A 21,543-nucleotide genomic window follows, 5' to 3' on the forward strand; every position below is an offset into this window, starting at 1 on the left:
CGGATGAAGGATGACAGATTGCCGAAGATTGTTCTTTTTGGCCAACCGTCTAGGGCTAAACGGAAAGCAGGTCATCCCCATCTGGGGTGGGAGGACGTCATAAAGAAAGATTTAAAGGAAATGGGAACTTCGTGGGCAAGTGTAAAAAGGGAGGCTTTGAATAGATTGGGGTCGAGGAGGAACATACGTAGCTGTCTTGGCCTCAGGCGGCTTGGTGCTGCGGTGAGTTGTTAGTAGTAGTAGTAGTAGTTAAACTGCGTGGAACAAAATGGCTATCTCTAAATTTTGATTTGATGTGTTTTGGGGAATGATTGGTGTAGGGGGAGGGGCTAGTTGCCCTCCAATTACTTTTGAATACTAAAAAGGGCACTAGCCACTCCAATTTCCAATCTAATGAGCCTTTTTCGAAGTTTATATGACAACTCCTTTGATGCGAAGTGCCCTGGTCTAAGACCACGAAAAAAAAAAAATTGTGCCAACATCGTTCTTTACTTAGGCAGCGCTATTGCACTGCCTGTGATAATTTTAAATGAAGATGAATCTTTAGAATAAAAAATTGACCCATATTAGCTGTAGCGATTACCAAATTCATAAAATGAAGTAAACATTAATTTCAGAGGTGTGGCTTAATGTCAAAGGGTCTCTATAAAGTGGTGCAATACATTCCTACCAGGAATACATATTTAAGCAAGTTGCAATTAATTTAGATGTTGAATTTAGTTGAGGAAATCTTACTTCAAATTTTTGATAAGTGTACGAGACATGCAGCCAATGAGTAATCTGAAAATAATCCCGTGATTAAACTGTAATGAGTAACAGTTTACCTAGAGATCTGTTACTATCATAATTAGTTAGTCTTAGAATTTTAATAGAGATTAAATGTTTTTATTTTTGTGTCTGAAGCCTGAAGGGAAGCGACTATGTTTCATTATAGATATTGTGCATAACAGATAGGTTACCTGCAAAGATGATGAATTTTCTAAAGAGTTCATTAAATTCACTTTTTCTTTTGTTTACAGCCGGAGGATTGAGTTAGAACTTCCAGGATTTTTTCTTGGGGGGAAGGAATTAAAATTTTATGCTTCCAGAAATTAGGTAAACTATTCTCCTTGGGACTTCACAATGATACACTGTTTTTTTCTTCTTTTTATGCTTTTCCTCCGGCATGATCTTTAGATAGCTTCGTGTATAAAACCTTACTGGTGTATAACTTTGGTGTATAAAATCTAATTTTAATAATATGAATCCCATTTCAGGACCTCCATGGGGGTCATTTTTGTCTTTAACATGTGCCAGTACTTGTTTTCAGAGTAGCACGGTTCCGCTTTTTGAAGACGCTGCCTCCTCTGAAATAAATTGGGTTCTCAAGAGCTTCTATATTGGTCCAAGTTGTCCGGAGATGTGCTTTAATCGAGGTACTTGTAACTACCCAGAATGCATTTGTGACAAAGGTTTCTATGGTGAATCCTGTCAGTTTTCAAATTTTAATCTGGTAAGTGTCATTTGTGGAATATCTGAACAGTATTGAGGACAGTAAAGGATCTACGATAGTTTTTTTTTATTTTGAAGACATCGCTCTTCTCTTGTTCAGAGAAATATAAAGCTTTCCTGGCCCTTTTCCAGTCTGTTCAACTTTAGTATCAAACTTCTTGTCCGGGTACAAAATTCTAACACCCTTCTACGGACTTTTGCCAATTTGAAAGGTATTTCCCAGCCATAGTTATGGAAAAAGTGTTTCTGGAAATCCGTATCTTTTGTTTCTCAGGAAATGAGAAGCACTGATATATTAGTATTTATGCGTATAAAAAGCTAGGTGGACAAAATTTCGTATAATAGATATTTACCAATTAGAATAATAAATAAATGTTACATGACTACTCAAGTTTTGTGCCTCCAGTAAGTCCCTGCTACTCCCTATAATAGATCTTAACAGTTTTTTTTTCGAGTCAAATTTTATGTGTCGTTTCGAGTCTAATTGTATTTTAAGTATTGATGATAATTAATTCTAGTAAGGAGGCTGACATATCGGTTTGACTGCTGCTACATGCTCTTGTCATTTGTATCTTTCTTTTTTTAGTTTAGTTTCACTTTTAGATCTACACAACTAAGCCCTTTCACTCTCATACAAATAATTAAAAAAAAAAATTAAGTCTGGAACCAAAGAAAATAACAAAACAGCACAATCCTGCCTTGTTAAGCAAATGCCATTAAACAAGCTAAATCCCGTGACAGCTAAATCCCAAGACTAGAACACATTCTATTTCAAGAAATGGATTATTTTAACTTTTGTGGTAATGTTTCTTACGCCCAATTCGTATTGAAAAGCTTCTGAAGTTTTTGAGGTAGATCTGGGAGTGCTTAGTTTATTTCTACTAGAATCTAGTCACTGTCTGGGGCTTTTAACTAGTTTTATAATTTACGGCAGAAAGTCAAATATATGCCCTCGTATTACACAAGCTACTTCTTCAAAGTATAAATTATCAATATCTCGGGTGAAAATGATAAAGTACCTTGGACTTATGGCTGACGAAAGATTATCTTTCAAAACACACAGTCAAAATATACGCTTAAAGATTTCAAGGTATGTTGGTTTAATGCGAAGGTTGAAACATTATTTGTCCTACTCAGCTTTACAAAGCATTTATTTTGCTCTTATTCAGTCTAATATTAATTATTGTTCTCTAGTATATTTATCTACATTTAAAAGCAATATTAAACCAATACAGATTTTACAAAAAAAAACCCTAAGAATCCTGAAACTTTTTATTCCATCGCCTACACTCTCAAATAAGTCTTCTGCAGCATCTTTATACACTTATCTAGATATACTTCCAGTTTCTAAACAATTTACTTTTGGAGAAATCATTTTCGAATTCAATTATGACATTAAGAAATTACCGCCACATTACCTCAATCAAAGTTTGATCTCCAAATCACAAGATTTACATCATTATAACATGCGAAAAAAAAAGAGTATCTACATTGACAAGTATAGTACTGAGAGATCTAAATTCGCGCCGTTCGTGTCAATAGCCTGGTGCTTGGATGCTCACAAGGATCTTATTGATAGATTTTCTTCTATCCATTTAATAAAAAAGAGTCTTAAATTTCATTTAGTTCAGGATTACTTTGAATTAAGCGTCTTTTTTAATAAGACTAAGTTATTTGTTTGGTTTGTTGTTCTTGGTGATTGTGGGCCTCTGGGCTATCTTCTAGTATTAATTAATATTTAATAATATTTAAATTTTTATTTTATATTTATTTATGGATCCTGGGCTAGCTACTACTTTTATATTATTGTTGTGTTATTGTATCTTTGCCGTCGTGTTTATCTTTGTATTGTAGTGTAATTTGTTATTGTATCTTTGTCTAGGCCTAGTTTTTCGAGCTTATCTCCCCATGGACATATATCAATTATATACACGTATATGTTAATAATAAAAGGATTGAACTTGAACTTATGATTCTTCAGTTTCCTAATTTCTTGACAAGTTTAACATTCAAATTATTATTATTGGAGCAATCTTGACTAACTCCACCTTTCGCATGGAGAGCTCCACCTAGCTCCACCTCCCGCATGCCAACTGGGATAACTGTTGATATTGGACGATTGTAATATAAGAGTCGCTGAAGATGCTATAGGGTTAAGCAATTTTTGAAAATTAAACATGTATCTTCCTGTAATATCATTTTTCTAGTCAGAGGGCACTATCATTGCGTCTTATCGAATCTGTGTATTTCTAATTTTTACCGGAGCCTTCTTTGTGGAGTTTGTTGAGTTTCCTCTAATCTGAGTGCCGTACAGCCTTCTCCAAATCTGTATCTATTTGACACCGATTTCACTAGTGGTCCTAGCGAGCTGATTTGTGGAATTCTTAAAGCTCATTGAAGGCAGATAACGTCTGATTATTGCAAGGCTGCTGCTTCTTTGACACCAGTTTTATATTCTCTTCTGAGATTGAGCCTTTTCAGATCATTTCAGCTACCTCTTCTATATCCTTACTGCTGATGGACAGAAACCTTTTCACTTCTGCAATTCCAGCCAAAATGTTGAATCTGGTCAACCTGGCGTACTGTTTCTCTTATAAAAAGAGCCACAATTTGATTAATAGAATGGCCAGCTATCTCCCCGTGATTCAGCATGTTGAGCTTAATGAACCTCTTCTTCAACATTGCTGTTCTTTTTATAGAGTCTCCCTCGAGAATCTGTGAAAAACCTGTGAAGAAGTGTATAGACTAGTTCTATTATAACCTAAAACAGCTAGTCAAATCCATTATAAGGTGTGACCTTCGGGTCATTACGGGTGATTTCAAAGCTAGTATCGGCTTACAAAAGAGTTACAGGCAAATTCTGATTCAACAATAGAGCGAGGGAGGAGACTGCTGGAGTTTGTTCATGGCAGAGGATCATCTGAATATCTAGACTTCGAAAGATACAATCTCACCTTGGTTACATTTCAATATCTGGGTGGTTAAGAGTCTATGTTATAACTGTAGATCTCTTAGATATGCTGAGATAAGCACCAAAAACAGCTCCTACTGCATTCTAGTAAGCTATCCCCCCCATAATCCAAATCCTGAACGATTCTGCTTAGAGTATTTTAATTGCTTAGGCACCACGCCTTTCGGACATTCTGATGAGCAAGCAAGCGATGTCAAGGACAAATATATGATGATGTATAGGAGTCGGTTTATTCAAAATTGTGTAATCTGAAAAGTAATAATTTTGTTTATTTTAAGAAAAATAAACACAATTTTCTGAATCAACTCTTTTTTCTGACAGAAAGAATCATTTGTTTCGATGAATTTCTGTTTATTTTGTTTCTTTTTGAATATACTCAATGAGCCTTGTAAAATATCCTTGTTTTTATCCTTGAAACTAAAGAAATCAACGTGTTTTTTTCCTTAAAATACAATGTTAAGTAAAAGTTTACTTCCTACTTTCTTAAATTTTCCCACAAGGTGTTTCCAACTTTGCTACATAACTAAAGACTTATAGGGGATAATTCATAACCAATATCTTTGAAAATTAGTACATAAAACAGTCCATTATATCTATAAGATTTGATAACAACCACTTACACCGTTTTTTTTTTTTTCTGTATATAATTTCTGATAAATTCTGTACATAATCTCATGATACAGCTATTAAAATGTACTTATAAGAGGCGGTAACTTTTAACGAGCCATTAAACAATTATTAGCAATCTTTCGGTACCCTGCCAACTCTGGTAGAAAAAAAAAAACGAATTAAAAAGAACTAATGAGATGTTAACTGTACCCTCCTTTTTTGAAATGAAGCACTCCAAATCTCTAGTTAGTTGTTTTAGACCTTTATAAATCGGTCGGGTTTTTCAAAATTTACATTCCACAGCACTTTGGCCCCTTTTAAGAAAAATTAAGGTATTGTAACACATAATGGCAGAAAATGACAATTTAGGCTTACGTTTGTCACAAGTTTTCTAACACCTCTTTCCCCACGGGTGGTTGTGGCAGAGAGGGCTTGAGGGGGCACTCGCCCCAGGCACAGAAATTTTAGTTAATAATGATTACTTTTATTACTTAAAAGTTCATCATATTCATCAACAAACTTGTTATTGATTGCAGCACTAGCTTCATTATCCGCAAAGGATTTAGGAAAAAAGATAAAAGTTAACACGGTATTTACATCATAATGCAAGGCTCAATCTCGCACCTGTAGAACCATTTTTAAGGATTAGTGACGCCAATTTGATGCAGCGTAATCCTTAATTTTTTTTGCCTAATAGGCAAAAAAAAATTTTCTTGTTTAAAATTTTTTTTTTCTAATAGGAGCATTAAATCTTTTGATCTACAGTCAAATTCATTACAGTATTCTACAATCACTGGATGAACGCTATCACCCCTGAGAAAAAGAAATAAAATCAGGACACACATCATAGCTCCATAAGCAAAAAAAACAATTTTCTTATTTTTTTAATCTGAAGACTTTTTGTCCATAATATGGTTTTCAGCAATGGCAATTTCAACGGTGTGTCTATTGTTTCGACTCGCTAACATTTTGAGAGGGTTTAGCATATTTATCGACGTTCTTGAAAATTCAGTCTTTGCAATAAATTGTTACTGTTAAGTTTATGTAATAGTTATCGTCGTCTCTTTAATAGCAACGTCTTGCCAGTTCTGCCTTACGCAGCCAAAATCTGGCACTCAAACCAGGAATAAGGAAGGAGAATTTTTGTTTTGGAGAACACATGTATCAGATGAATCCTCAACATTTACCGGAAGCAAAGTGTAACCAAACAATCCATCAGTGATATAACGGGTCAGCCTCTTGTGACAGATGCAATAAGAGTTCCTCTATGGAGATACCTTAGCCACGTACAATGTATGGAAAAGCCTTGACTACCGAACGGAGTGCTCCTCTGGCAGCCATCTGGTACACGCCGTAGAGGCAGACCCAGAAACACCATGCACCGAAAGTACCATACAGATCTGCAAAACCTAAAAACTTGCTATACTTGCGGAGGATATACTTGCTGCAGGAAATTTGTGGGAAGATTGGTGGCTCCTTATTGATGCTCTGGCTGCATCTAGAGGCACAGGGGAATCTAATGTTTAAGATAAGATAATAGTTACAACTTCTCCGTATCCTTTTATGTTTTTTTTGTTCGATGTTTTTTTCTCAAAATATTTTTCTCAGCTTTCGGTTACTATTTGCTCTCTTTAATAGGTTGCAGCTGTGGCTGCAATCATGATACATATTACTAGGCGCCACAGGCATCCTTAAACTTTTTTTTCACTTTTCTTAGGCTCTTATGTTTTCTTTTCAGTCTGAAATTTTTGTAATTAATATTTTGATGCTTTTTTATATTTTTATTTTATTTTATGTTTTTCTATTCTAGTCTGATATGAGAGAACCATTTAGCAATACAGACATGACGCCTCACTGGCGATCCTTAGAAGGCACAAAAATTGGAAAATTTTGCAGTGAATTTTTAGAAGCACCGTCTTTAATATTTTCTGGAAATCAACGGCGATTAGCTGAAACTCAACCACTTAACTTAGAGGGCTCATCACTTATTTATTTTAAAATTGTATTAAAAGAAAATGAGACCTGTGGCTCTGGAAGCGATGGCACAACTATCTATATGGATTTTTCTGTTAATGGTGGTAATGTTCCTTTCTCGCTCCTCACTTTTGTCCGCTTTTGTAAACTTTTAGCAACGATATCCGAGCCTGAAGTAAAATATTACCCACTGAAAGTAAAAAGGACAGTGAAATTAAATATAACTGATTACTTGGTTAATTGAAGGCTATATTTTGAAAATTATCAGAGATCAAAAGTTTTAGTTTTTAACGAGATATACTACTTATATGTATAGTTATAGAGTTTTTGGCAGTAGTTGGCACCAAATTAAAAAAAAAGAAGAGAAGTTTGGTTGAGAAATCAGCAAAAACAGGTTAAAAACATACTGTATAAAACAGCTTAAAGAGGCTTAGCTTTTCTTGCAAAGTGCGGTTATTCATAAAGTGCAATAAATTGTTAATATTTTAGTTTTATGGACACAAATGTTGTCAAATTTTAGTAAACTGGTGTTGCAGCACGGCAACACTGACAAAATTGGACAACGCCCTAAAAACTTAATAATTTTAATATAATGAAAGAAAAAGGTTCAGAAAATTGTGGCTTTCAGATAGGAACAGAACTATGACAGTTCTAGGGGCAATTGTTTTCATCTATTTTGGTGTCCTTTGTACTTTTACACTGAAGCAGCAAATGTAAGAATTATTGTTTACTTTAAACTGGTGGAAAAGCGTAGCTTGTCCTTTCAGCATTTTAGAAACGTAGACTTTCGATCAAAAAGCTTCAGCTTCTTTACAAGAAGCTTTCTCTTCAAAAAGCTTATTCACAAAATAAGCAAAATATTTTGGCAAGTAGTAAAAACTTTTAACACACGGACGCTTGATAAGGAATATTCATTGCGCCAGGCTACCAAAAAGTATATTCAGTGAGATTTTGGTAGCTTAAATCTCTATAGTAATTCCGCTAACTAAACTGAAAACTCTTTTGGATCCTGACCAAAGGTCTGCGTTGCGCAGGTACCGATCTCATGATTCAATGCCTTCGGCCGGAAATGCAATGCGTGGTTGGGGGCAAATCATCCGACGCTTCCCGTTTTTATCCCCATATTTCTCCAGGTACCCATTTAGATCTTGGTCGACTCTGGCTGAGGTTACAGGGTCAAACCATTGATGCCCCTTCCAAACCAAATAACCAGCGACACCAGGACTTGAACCCCTAACCTCAGGATTTCAAGTCCGGTGCGCTAATCACTCGGCTAGGTCGGCTAATACCGCTAACACTCTGATGAAATAAATAAATCTTCTTGAAGTTATCTCCCAACCTGTAATAATTCCCTAAGAAAACGGTAAAAATAAAGTGTTTATCTGAAAATAAATCATGGTTCATAATTTGGCTTCAAATATGGCTGTTTTTAGAGTAAACATTTGTATGTTGTTCCAGTTAACATTTTCATCCTTAACCTCCTTCAAAAGGTAAGAGTCACTGTGTTTACCGTGTACATCTTTCTTGTTCTGTATGGTTCACAAGCTGCATTCAAAACTCTTCAAAAGAGCTCTGAAGACTTCTGATTGGGGGATGTTTGGATGTCCTATTCCTACATTTTATTATGGCCTGTCCTGAAAGCTATTCAATGGAAAGCATTTGCTTACAACAAATAAATAGATAATAGAGATCAAAACACCTACAGAGCTTTTGAGTTCTCTGTTAAAAAATGGATGGTGCCACCGAGATAGGTACCACCTGTAGAGTTCAGTGGAAATTTTTGAAAGATTTAAGATTAGAAAATATACTCCGAAAATCAAAAGTTTTGTAGATTTTTTAATTCAGTATCGTAGAGCAATGGTTCCATCTATGAAGTTTATTGGGAAGTATTGAAAAATTGAAAATAATTAAATTTTTATGAAGATCAAGAGGTTGGCCAACCTTTTGAGCTTAGACTTGATGGTTTCTGCCTATGGAGGATCCACCTAAAAGATTAATGGAAAGAATAGAAATATTTAAAGCAAGTATATATATTATGAGGAACAAGAGGTTAAAAACGCTATTAAGCTTTACGTTAAAGAATAGACGGCTAAACTTGCGGAAGCCCCATTTATGAAGTATAATTGAAAACGTCAAAGTGTTTAAAATAAATAGATAAAAATACGTATATTATGGTGATCTACTGAGCCAAAGCTATCAAGCTTAGTCAAACAGTTCGTGGTAAAGAACCGTGAGTAAGGAGCGACCTGACTCAATAGTAACCGAAACCTTAAAAAACGAAATTTTGATTCCAATATATCAGAGGCAACGCTATAGCGTTGCCTATAGTAAAGGCCGTGCGACTGCAATGTTTTATTATTATTTATTTATTTATGTTTCCCAGAGGCACTTCATATATAAGGGGTCGTCGTAGAAACTTCAAAGGGGGCTCATTCAATTGGAAATCGAGAGTTCTAGTGCCCTTTTTAAGGGTCAAAAGTGATTGGAAGGAAACTAGCACCCTTCCGCACCCACCAGTTCCCTAAACACATCCAATAGGAAATTTTGCGATAGCCATTTTATTCAGCGTAATTGATCTATAGATAGAAATTATTTTTTCGAGGAGGAGACCCAGAGCCCTTGGGGCAAGAGTTGTAAGTTAAGTACGGGGAGCATATAAGGTTTTTATAGAAAACTCTGTCGTAGAAACTTCAAAAAGGACTCATTCGATTGGAAATTCAAAGGGCTAGTGCCCTTATTAGTAGTCGGAAGTGATGAGAGGGCAACTAACACCCCCCCCCCCACGCCCACCTTTTCCCCAAACACATCCAATCAACATTTTGAGATAGCCATTTTGTTCAACGTGGTTGGAAATTCTGGAAATTAGGTCTTTGAGGATGACAACCCCCCCCCCCCACAGGCCTCAGGGTGTGGCTGTAGGTTATGCCCTGGGAGCATATAAAGTTTTTATAGAAAGTGTTGTCGTAGAAACTTCAAAAATGGCTCATTCGATTGGAAATTGAAATGGCTAGTGCCCTTTTTAATAGTCAAAAGTGATTGGAAGGCAACTAACACCCCTTCCACGCCCACCATTTCCCCAAACACACCCAATCAAAATTTCAATATAGACATTTTGTTCAACGTTGTTGAAAGTTCTGGAAATTACATCTTTGAGCATGACACTCCCCCAAAAGTCTTCAGGGCAAGGGTTATAAGTTATGCCCTGAGAGCATATAAGGTTCTTATGGAAGGCATGCTGGTATAAACTTTAGAGAAGGCTCACTTGATTGGAAATTGAATGTCATAGTTCACTTTTTAAGCGTCAATTGATATTGGAGGATAACCAGCCCCCCCCCCACGCCGTTTGTTCTCATATGCATCCGATAAAAATTTTGAGATATCTATCTTGTTAACAATATCTCAAATATCATATAACAAAAACTCCGGTGTCGACACAACCCCCCAGGGCCTGGGGGCATATATGGTTCTTATGGAATATTGTAAGTTCCAGTTCACTTTTTAAGATTCAAAAGAGATTGGAGGGTACCTAGCCCCCCTCCACATCTTTTTTTTCTCAAACCCATCTGATAAGAACTTTGAAATAGGAATTAAAAAAAAAAATAGTTCAAAGACCATATAACAAAACTCCGGGGTCGACACAGCCCCCCGGGCCTGAAAGCTGGCATTGTAAGTTATGCCCTGGGGGAATATATGGTTCTCATGGAAAGGATGCTAAAACTTCAGTGAGGGCTAATTTGATTACAAATTGAAAGTTCTAGTTCAGTTTTTGGGAGTCAAAAGAGATTAGAGGGCAACTAGCCCCCCCCCCTCCCCACGCCCATTTTTTCCGAATGCATTCAATAAAAATTTGGAGATAGCCATTAAGTTAAAAATTGTTCAAAAGTTAGATAACAAAAACTTAGGTGTCAACCCCCCCCCGAGGCTGGGGAGTAGGCGTTGTAAGTTATGCCCTGAGGACATAAATGGTTATTATGGAAGGGATGCTCGAATAAACTTCAAAGAGGGCTCATTTGACTGGTAATAGAAAGTTCTAGTTCAATTTTTAAGAGTCAAAAGAGATTGGAGGGCTCCCCACGGCTCGGAGGCAGGCATTGTATGTAATGCTCTGGGGGCATATATCGTTTTTATAGAAGGCAAACTTGTATAAACTTTGGAGAGGGTTCATTTGATTAGAAATTGAAAGTGCTCGTCTACTTTTTAAGAGTCAAAAGAGATTGGAGGGCAACTAGCCCCCCTCCACGTCCTAAATGCATCATATAAAAATTTTGAGATATACATTTTGTTAAAAATAGTTTAAAGTTCATATAAAAAAACTCCGGTGTTGACAGCCCCCCAGGGCCCGAGGGTAGGCGTTGTAAGTTATGATCTGGAGGCATATATAGCTGTTATTGAAGGGATGCTCGTATAAACTTAATAGAGGAAACTAAAAGTTTTAATTCACTTTTTAAGAGTAAAATGCGATCGGAAGGCAGCTATCCTCCCTCGACACTCCATTTTTTTCCCAGACGCACTTCACAAAGAAGGGGTCGTCATATAAACTTCAAAGGGGCTTGCTTCGAAGGGGCAAACTTTTTTCACTTTGATATTCTTACTTAGATACCAGTTTTGATACTTTGATGAAGACTTTTTTTTTCAAAAGTTTTTTTTTGAAATAAGAAATTTTAAACAACTTGAACATCAAAAACGAACAAGAATTAGTTAAAAAAAACTTTAAAATTCCTAATAAGTTTTTGAAAGAAAAGTAAAGACCATTTTAAGCTTAAGCTCAGCAGATACATATACATATTAAAATTCAAACTCAAAATGACCAGAAATTACTATTAAAAAATAAATAAAAAGCAAAATGAACAGAAATTAATTAAAGGCATAGGAAGAAACATACAACAAGTAATAATATAAATGAATGAATAGATCTTAAAGCGAGTAATGCTTAGATTGAATATGAAAATCAAACTTAAAACGAAAAAAATATTTTGCTATTGAAGTATAAATGAAACTTAAAACGAACATAAATTAAATAAACAATCAATGAAAACAAACATACAATATATATTAATTTAAATGAATAAATAAATCTTAAAACGAGGGAAACTTAAACTGAACATGCAAATCAAGCTTGAAACGAACAAAAACCACTACAAACAAGAGTTTGAGTATTGCCTCCTTCTCTCACTGTAAAAGTCTAAAATCTATTGCGTCATTGGCGCTTTACTGAAAACTGTATCCGTCTTGAACAGTCTTGGAAAGTATAAACAACATCAAATTGAATATTGATACATAATTATATGAGTTATTGAAAGATCCATCAGTTCAAGAATTTATTTCACTCTAATTTTATTTTTATTCCTCAATGCTGTAAGAACTGGAAAAGAAAATAAGTGTAGTATAATTCGTTTTCAGTGAAGCGCCAATGACACAGTAGGCTTTCAGTTTTTATTTACAGTTAATGAAGGGGGTAGTATCCAAACTCTTGTTTGTAGTTAAACTATACTCGTCTTGAACAACTTTAGAAAGAACTAATAAATTAAACTGAATATCTGATGCATAATGATATGAATTGCTGAAAGCTCATCAGTTCAAAATTTTAATGTTTATTTTCAATATTAAGTGCAAAAGAAAATATTTGTAATAACACTGGTTTTCAGTAAAGCGCCAATGACTCAGTAGGTTTTAAACTTTTACAGTGAGAGAAGGAGGCGATACCCAAACTCTTGTTTGTAGGGATTTTTGTTCATTTCAAGCTTGATTTGCATATTCAATTTAAGTTTCATTCGTTTTAAGATTTATTCATTCATTTACATTAATATCTATTGTAGGTTTGTTGGCGTTGATTGTTTATTTAACTTCTGTTCTTTTTAAGTTTTGTTTATGCTTCAATAGCAAAATATTTTTTTTCGTTTTAAGCTTGATTTTCATATTCAATCTAAGCATTACTGCGTAGGTTTGTTGGCGTTGATCGTTTATTTAACTTCTGTTCTTTTTAAGTTTTGTTTATGCTTCAATAGCAAAATATTTTTTTTCGTTTTAAGCTTGATTTTCATATTCAATCTAAGCATTACTGCTTAGATTGCAGCTATTTATATTATTACTTGTTGTATGTTTTTTCCTATGACTGTTTATTCAATTTCTCCTCGTTTTGGGTTTCATTTATTCTTTAATAGCAACTTTTGGTGGTTTTGAGTTTGAATTTTAACAGGTATTTGTATCTGCTGAGCTTAAGTTTAACATGGCCATTAATTTTATTTTAATAACTTATTTGTCGGAAAGTTTTTTTTTTATTGATTCTTGTTCGATTTTGATTGAAAAAAGTTTCAAGTTTTTAAAAATTCAATATATGAAAATCAAACATAAAAAAAAAATAATTAAATCTTCATCAAAGTATCAAAACTGGTATCAAAGTAACACTATCAAAGTGAAAAAAGTTTGCCCCCTTTGAAGTTTACACGGCAACCCCTTCTTCTATATGAACTGTCTCTGGAAAAAAAATGGACTGGGGGGGGGGGGAGTGGTGCTATCTGCCCTCCGATCTCTTTTTAATCTTAAAATGTGGTCAAATGAGCCTTTTTATGAAGCTTATACGAGCATCCCTTCCATATCAACCATATATGCCCCCAGGGCATAATTTATAACGTTTACCCTCGGGCCCTGGGGGGCTCTGTCGACAGCGGAGTTTTGTTATCTGATGTTTGAACTATTTCTAACAAAATATCTATCTTAAAATTTTTACCTGATGAATTGAGGGCGTGGAGGGGGGGGCTAGTTGCCCTCCCATCTTATTTAATTCTTAAAAAGTGAACGAGAACTTTCAATTGTCAATCAAATGAACCCTCTCCGAAGTTCATACAAGCTTCCCTTCCATAAAAACAATACCTCCCCCCCAGCGCATTGCTTACAACGCCTGCCTCCGGGCCATGGGGGGTTGCGTCGAGACTGGAGTTTTTCTTATCTGACCTTTGAATTATTTTTAATGAAATGCCTATTTTAAAAGTTTTATCGAATAGGCTTGGAGAGAAAGGGTGTGTGTGTGGGGGGGGTGCTAGTTGCCTTCGGATATCTTTTGACTCTGAAAAAGTAAACTAGAACTTTAAATTTCCAATCAAATAAGCCCTCTCTGATGTTTATACGAGCAACCCTTTCAAAAGAACCATATACGCCCACAGGACAACACTTACGATGCCTACCCCTGGGCCTTTGGGGCTTGTGTTGACACCGGAGTTATTGTTATCTAATTTTGAACAATTTTTAAAAAACTGGCTATCTCAAAATTTGTAAAAGATGGGTTTGGGGAAAAAAGGGCATGGGGGGCTAGTTGCCCTTAAATCTCTTGACTCTTAAAAAGTGAACTAGAAATTTCAGTTTCCAATCAAATGAGCCCTCTGTGAAGTTTACACTAGCATCCGTTTCATAAGTACCATATGTGCACTTAGAGCATAACTTAGAACGCCTTCTCCAGGGCCTTGGCGGGATGCATTGAAACCAGAGTTTTTCTTATTTGACCTTTGACCTATTTCTTATAAACAAAATGTCTATCTCAAAATTTTCATTAGATGGGTTTAGAAAAAGAAGGTGTTGGTGGGGCTATTTGCCCTCGGATCTCTTTTGACTATTAAAAAGTAAACTCGAACTTTCAACTTCCAATCAAATGAGCCCTCTCTGAACTTTATACAAGTATCCCTTTCATAAGAACTATGTATGCCCCAGGGCATAACTTACAACTCCTGCCCCCCGGCCCTGGGTGGTTGTGTTGACACCCGAGTTTTTGTTATCTGACTTTTGAATAATTTTTGACTTAATGGCTATCTTAAAACTTTTATCGGATTCATTCGAGAAAAAGGGCATAGGGGGGGCAATAGTTTCCCTCAAATCTCTTTTGACTCTCAAAAAATGAAGTAGAACTTTCAATTTCCAATCAAATTAGCCATCTCTGAAGCTTTTACGAGCATCCCTTCCCTAAGAACCATAAATTCCCCCAGGGCATAACTTACAACGCCTGCCTTCGGGCCCTGGGGGGCTGTGTCGACCCTGGAGTGTTTGTTATATGGTCCTTGAACTGTTTAAGTTCTTATCAGATGGACTTGAGAAAAAGGAAGTGGAGGGGGGGGCTAGGTGCCCTCCAATCTCTTTTGACTCTTACAAAGTGAACTACAACTTTCAATTTCCATTCAAATGAGCCCTCTTTGAAGTTTATACGAGTATCAATTCCATAAAACTATATATTCCCCCAGGGCATAACTTACAACACCTGTACCCCGGGCCCTGGGGGTTTGTGTCGACCCCGGAGTTTTTGTTATATAATATCTGAACAATTTTTAAAAACTAGCTATCTCAAAATTTCTAGCGGATGGGTTTGGGTAAAAGAGGGCATGGGGGGTGGGGCTAGTTGCCCTTACATCTCTTGACGCTTAAAAAGTGAACTAGAACTTTCAATTTCCAATCAAATCAGCGGTCTATGAAGTTTATAGGAGCATCCCTTTCATAAGAACTATACGTGCACTTAGGGCATAACTTAAAACGCCTTCTCCCGCCTTGGGGGGGGGGTTGTACTGACAACAGAGTTTTTCTTATTCTACCTTTGAACTATTTAAAAAAAATACCTGTCTCAAAATTTTCATCAGATGGGTTCGGGAAAAGAAGCGTGGGGTGGGGGCTGGTTGCCCTCGGATCTCTTTTGACTACTAAAAAGTGAACTAGAGCTTTCAATTTCCAATCAAATGAACCCTCTTTCAAGTTTATATGAGCATCCCTTCCATAAGAACCATATATGCCCCCAGGGCATAACTTACAAAGCCTGCCCCCATGCCCTCGGGGGTGTGCCGACACCAGATTTTTTTTTATATGATCTTTGAACTATTTTTAACAAAATAGCTATCTGAAAATTATTATTGGAAGCATTTGGGAAAAAAGTGCAAGGGGGGCTGGTTACCCACCAACATCTTGTGACGCTTAAAAAGTGAACTAGAATTTTCAATTTCCATTCAAATGAGCCCTCTCTGAAGTTCCTCCCATAAGAACCGTATATGCCCCCAGGGCATAACTTGTAAGCCATGCCCTAAAGACCTAGGGGGGGAGGGCCAGTGTCATCCTCAATGATATAATTTCCGGAACTTTCAACTATGTTGAACGAAATAGCTATCTCAAAATTTTGATTGGATGTGTTTGGGGAAATGGTGGGCGTAGAAGGGGTGTTAGTTGCCCTCCAATCACTTTCGACTATTGAAAAGGGCACTAGCCATTTAAATTTCCAATCCAATGAGCCCTTTTTGAAGTATCTACGACAAAGCTTTCTACAAAAACCTTATATGCCCCAGGGCATAACTTACAACCCTTGCCCTGAAGGCTGTGGGGGTTGGGAGTTTGTCAACCTTAAAGACCTAATTTCCAGAATTTTCAACCACTTTGAACAAAATGGATATCTCAAAATGTTGATTGGATGTGTTTGGGGAAAAGATGGGCGTGAGAGGGGGGTTAGTTGTCCTCCAAACAGTTTTGACTAATAAAAGGGCACTAGCCCTTTGAATTTCCAATCAAATGAGCCCTTTTTGAAGTTTCTAAGACAAAGATTTCTATAAAAATCTTATATGCCCCAAGGGCATAACTTACAACCCTTGCCCTGAGGGGTGTTGGGGAGTGTCCTCCTCAAAAACATAATTTTTATTTTAAAATCCACTACGTAGAACAAAATGGTTACCTCAAAGTTTTGATTCGATGTGTTCGGGGAAATGGTGGGCGTGGAAGGGGTGTTAGTTGCCTTCCAATCACTTTTGACCCATAAAAAGAGCACTAGAACTCTCGATTTTCAATCGAATTAGCCCCCTTTGAAATTTTTACGACGACCCCTTCCATATGAAGTGCCTCTGGGGAAAAAAAACAATAAATAAATAAATAATAAAACATTGGAGCCATATGGCCTTTACTATAGGCAACGCCATAGCGTTGACTCTGATAAATCCATGCTAGTGAAGTTTTCTAATTCAAGGGTCTTCTCGTTATCCAGTATCACCTCTTGACCTTTCTTTAATCCTAATCTAAGCAGTTTAGCCTTGTTAACATTAATTTTCAAACATATTTTTGCACCCTGAACTCTCAAGATATCCAAAAAATTCTGCATTTGGCTAACATCAAACAGTTCCTGGTAACGAACTGTAAGTAAGGAGCGACCCGGCTCAATGGTAACCGAAACTGTAGAAAACGGAAGTTTGATACCAATAGATGCATTAAAAGAATCATATTTTAATGCTGATTTCAAATATATAAGTTTCATCAAGTTTAGTCTTACTTATTAAAAGTTACGTGCCTGAGAAAATTTGGCTGATTTTCGAAAAAAGGAGGAAAGACCCCCTAAAAGTTATAGAACCTTAATGAAAATCACACCATCATATTCAGCGCATAAGAGAACCCTACTGTAGAGGTTTCAAGCACCTATCGACAAAAATATGCAATTTTCCATTTTTTGCCAGAAGAAAGATCACGGATGCGTGTTTATTTGTTTTTTTCCCCAGGGGTGATAGTATTGACCCAGTGGTCGTAGAATATCGTGGGAGGGCTCATTGGAACGAAAATTAAAAGTTCTAGCGCCCTTTTTAAGTGACAAAAAAAATGGAGGGCAACTAGACCCCCTCCCACGCTCATTTTCCCCCACAGTCACCTGATCAAAATTTTGAGATAGCCATTTTGTTCAGCATAATCGAATATATTATAAATATCTCTTTTAGGATGACTTAATCCCCCGAAGTCCCCGGGGAGGGGGGCTGAAAGTTATAAGCTTTACCCCATGTTAACATATAGTATTGGTTATTGGGAAGTATACAGACGTTTTCAGGGGGATTTTTTCTGGTAGGTGGGGGGGGCTTGACTTTCTCACAACTCTATTTTTTTAAACAATAAAAAACTTTAGCGTAAAGAGCGAGGCGTTGAGGAGGGGATAGCCCCTTTCATATACGGGATAATTTCTGTTCGTTTTAAGTTTTAACGTCGTTCCTTACTTTCAAATAAAAAAACTTGTTTTTTTTTATTTAATCTTCATCTAAAACCATCAAATGACCAGCATAATTGAAATTACACAAAGTAATTTTCTAAAAAGTATAATCATAGTAAGTAAATTGCTTTTTACTGCAACCAAGCCGATTCCTTAAGATTAACCACACTTGCCTTTCTTATAAGGTTTAATTAAATTAGGGGTTTAATTAAAATTTTCCTAAAATCAGTAGATACTAACCCTATTCCAAAATTCGTACTATTAATCTTAAGTAATTTATCACTAACTGCACAACCAACATATTTCAAAAACTCATTTACAACTATACCAGCACCTAAGGCCTTATTTTTCTTTAAACTTCTCAGTACTGTCTAAACCCTCTTAAAATGAATCTTTCTTAACTTCCCAATTGCCATAAACAATTTTTTTCTATTTCATTTTCTGTATATTTATTATAGTGTAGAATATTTTCAAATGTTCAACTCATCCTCTCCATATTACTAATTTGCGTCCCGACTTCTCTTTAAATACGACAAATCCAGATTTTCTACTCCCTCTCAATTTCTTAACATACCAATACAACATTTTACTATTTTCCCGTCTGGCTGCATCTTCTACATCTTCGGCAATTTTATCCGCCTCACACCTTCATTCACGTTAATACTGTTCTTTGTTTTCCTACTTTCCTCTCCCTTCTTTTCCTACTTGTTTTCCTACTTTTCCTAACACAATCAGAGCGTTTTCACTAATATTCCTAGCAGTGTTTCTCACTTTCCTCCCTGAGATGTCACCTGTTACCTCTAAGACTATTTACCTAAAATAATCCATCTTCCACATTGTTAAATTTTAGACTCTCTATTTCATATTGACTGTTCCTCCAAAGTTTTTCTGTAATTTCCTTCCTTGGGTCTACCAGGGTCATAATTTGCCGAAAGGTAGTTACCCTTCCGGAAGTTCGGATTTAGACTTACTCTAGACACAACTAGATGGTGTCTTTATTTTAAAATCAATAACAGCACCCCTATATACCGTATCATCTTTTATCACTCCCGCCAATCATTGATTTACAATAACATAATCAGTGAGGTTGTCTGTGTTATCTTCCTGTGAGTGCCTTTTTTAAATTATGTTCTATTTTGTGACCATCTTTGCATTAATTATAACTAGATTGTAATACCTACGAAACTGCAGCAATCTGTAACCGTCACTTTTTCTTTTCCTACGCCAAATTTACCTAAACTTGTATTCTTTCTATCTGTATTTTTACCACCTGGGAAATAAATCCCTTAATAAAAATATCACAATTCTACCTGGGATCCTGTCTGTTTGTTCCAAACACTGTAAGTAAAGATCTGCTGAGTCACTACTTACTCCAATCGTCAATTCCAAACAGGTCTATTCTACTATGACTGATTGAGCTTTTTAGTTATAAAATGAGCAACTATAATTTGATATTAGTACCTGGTCAACTAAAGAAAGACCTAAAAGCTGTCATAAAAAGTGTGATATCATTCACGGCTATTAGAGAATACTTTTCTTTCTGCAAATTTATGTTGTTTAGCGGGTCGGGGAAGAAGCTATGCATAATTTCCCCTCGTGAGCGTATAGGCTTCATTTTCTCTAGATATTATATCACTTTCGCCAATTTTATATTCTTATACCTTGTATTTTACTTGTTTATACATTTTACTTTTTATGTGTTCACTATTATATATTCTTAGTTTACTTTTAAGGAATCAGATGGACTCGACTTCAAGAAATTCATATAAACGGTTTTCACGAGATATTGATAGATTTGGAAGAAAGAATAAAAAGACAAGATGTGATTTTGAGAATTTGGGAGCCAGAACTATCAAGATCAAAAGATGTAAATTGGGCACTAGATGACTTTTACGTGGGAGGAAGCGGAAAATTAGCAGTTGGAATGTTCCAAAATTTCAGGTATTTCATTTATTTGAGCCGTTGTCAGTGGAAAAAATAAATTCTCGAAACGGGATTTTGGAATTAAAAAACAAAGAAGTTTTTGAAACAAACTTATAAAATTGTCCTGAAAAACTTTATAAACCCAATTTACGAATCGATAATCCAAACCGAAAAAATTTTCGAGTCAAATCATCAAGTTCACAATCTAATTTATGAGTTCAAAGTTTGCCAGTACAATAGTACTATCATAATCCAGATTGTCAGTGGAATCATAAAATGAACATCCAAATTGTGAATTTACAATCCGACTTGTCCGTAAAAATGCCTTTGGTTGACCAAAGAATATGTATAATTTTTTGTAATTTGTAAGATAAATCTAGAGATTTAAAACTGAGGTTATTTTTGTGTAGTATTATTTCAATGGAATCATTCTATAACAAAGTAAACAATATCTTACAATTACTAATATCAACCACTAATTTTTTTCGTAATCGTACAACTACGATTGCAATTACCACTGTAACTACGATCATCATCTTGTATATGAAAACGTATTTTTCGTAAAAATGGATTCTCTGTTAAGTATTGTGTTTTTAATGACAAAAGGCACTAGATTTATTAATTTCCTTCCAAAAAAACCCTAAACGGCTCACTATGATATTCCAGTGCCCACCTCGCTGTGGAGAAGCAAAAAAGAAAAAAAAAATTGTTTCTGATGCAGAATTTCGTGGTTCCAGCCACTTTTCATTTTTTAAGGTTAATGGGTTTCCCTTGTTGTTGAAGCCAAGAGACAATAAGATTTCTTTATAGCGTTTTCAGCGGAGGAGGATTCAATGGTGTACTTTTTGTTTCTATCTGACACCATCTTTAGGGGATTGCAGGCTATTTTTGTTACTATGGGACATGTTCAGCTTTAACTATGTTGCAGCTATCCAATATAAAAAAAATAGTTTATCTCCAGGAACTAATCAAAAATCAATTGCAGTTGTGAGCGATATGGTAATAGTCAAATTCTGTAAGTCCTGCTTAACCAATTCTTTCAAGTACAAAAAGGTCACATTTTCAACATGAGGGCAAGGTAGATGTCTTGGAAATGAAATTTTGTAACCCTCCAGACCAGTGTTTCTGATAATGGGAAATGGATTGGCTATCTCAAAATTGTCAGCCACCAATATTTCGTCCTATTAAAATTTTATTTGTTTTTTTTTTCTTAATTCCACGAAACAATTTTTCGAAAGAAAAGTAGAGCTACATTAAACCAAAGATGAACATTAATAAAATCAAATAATTTTTGAGCGTAGAACTATCATAAAACGCCATCGATAAAGAATTAAATCCAAAAGAAACAGAAATTAAAACACATAACGAAGTCTAATTGAAAACGAACAGAAATTAAGAGGAGTAGAGCGGATATAATCCGTGCCTTGAAAAGACCAGACAATATTCTGTATTTTACTGAAAAAAGTTCAATTAATAGAAATTGACAACCTGCATGCATATTAAATGTTTTGATTTTGTTGAAATCAGTTTGACTTACCTGAATTTGATAAGATCTTCCAGATTTTGAGTTTAAATATTCGGATTGAATTATTACTTTAAG

At 35.6% G+C, this 21,543-nt stretch overlaps 2 protein-coding genes across 2 annotated transcripts in view; both read left to right on the forward strand.

Annotated features, from left to right (window-relative positions):
• Positions 1 to 1,486, forward strand: part of LOC148943246 (reelin-like) — a 292,228-nt gene extending 290,742 nt beyond the window's left edge. Inside the window, exon 26 of the mRNA XM_089101783.1 lies at positions 1,310 to 1,486. Coding sequence (XP_088957909.1) covers positions 1,310 to 1,355 — 46 coding nt within the window. The 3' untranslated portion in view covers positions 1,356 to 1,486. The remainder of the gene's footprint in view (positions 1 to 1,309) is intronic.
• Positions 1,400 to 21,543, forward strand: part of LOC148943248 (reelin-like) — a 36,663-nt gene continuing 16,519 nt past the window's right edge. The window contains exons 1-3 of the mRNA XM_089101785.1: positions 1,400 to 1,492; positions 6,882 to 7,149; positions 19,754 to 19,961. Coding sequence (XP_088957911.1) covers positions 1,400 to 1,492; positions 6,882 to 7,149; positions 19,754 to 19,961 — 569 coding nt within the window. The remainder of the gene's footprint in view (positions 1,493 to 6,881; positions 7,150 to 19,753; positions 19,962 to 21,543) is intronic.

Source organism: Artemia sp. Qi Xiang Cuo, chromosome 15, assembly GCF_049724085.1.
Source record: "Artemia sp. Qi Xiang Cuo chromosome 15, ASM4972408v1, whole genome shotgun sequence".
Taxonomy (NCBI): domain Eukaryota; kingdom Metazoa; phylum Arthropoda; class Branchiopoda; order Anostraca; family Artemiidae; genus Artemia; species Artemia sp. Qi Xiang Cuo.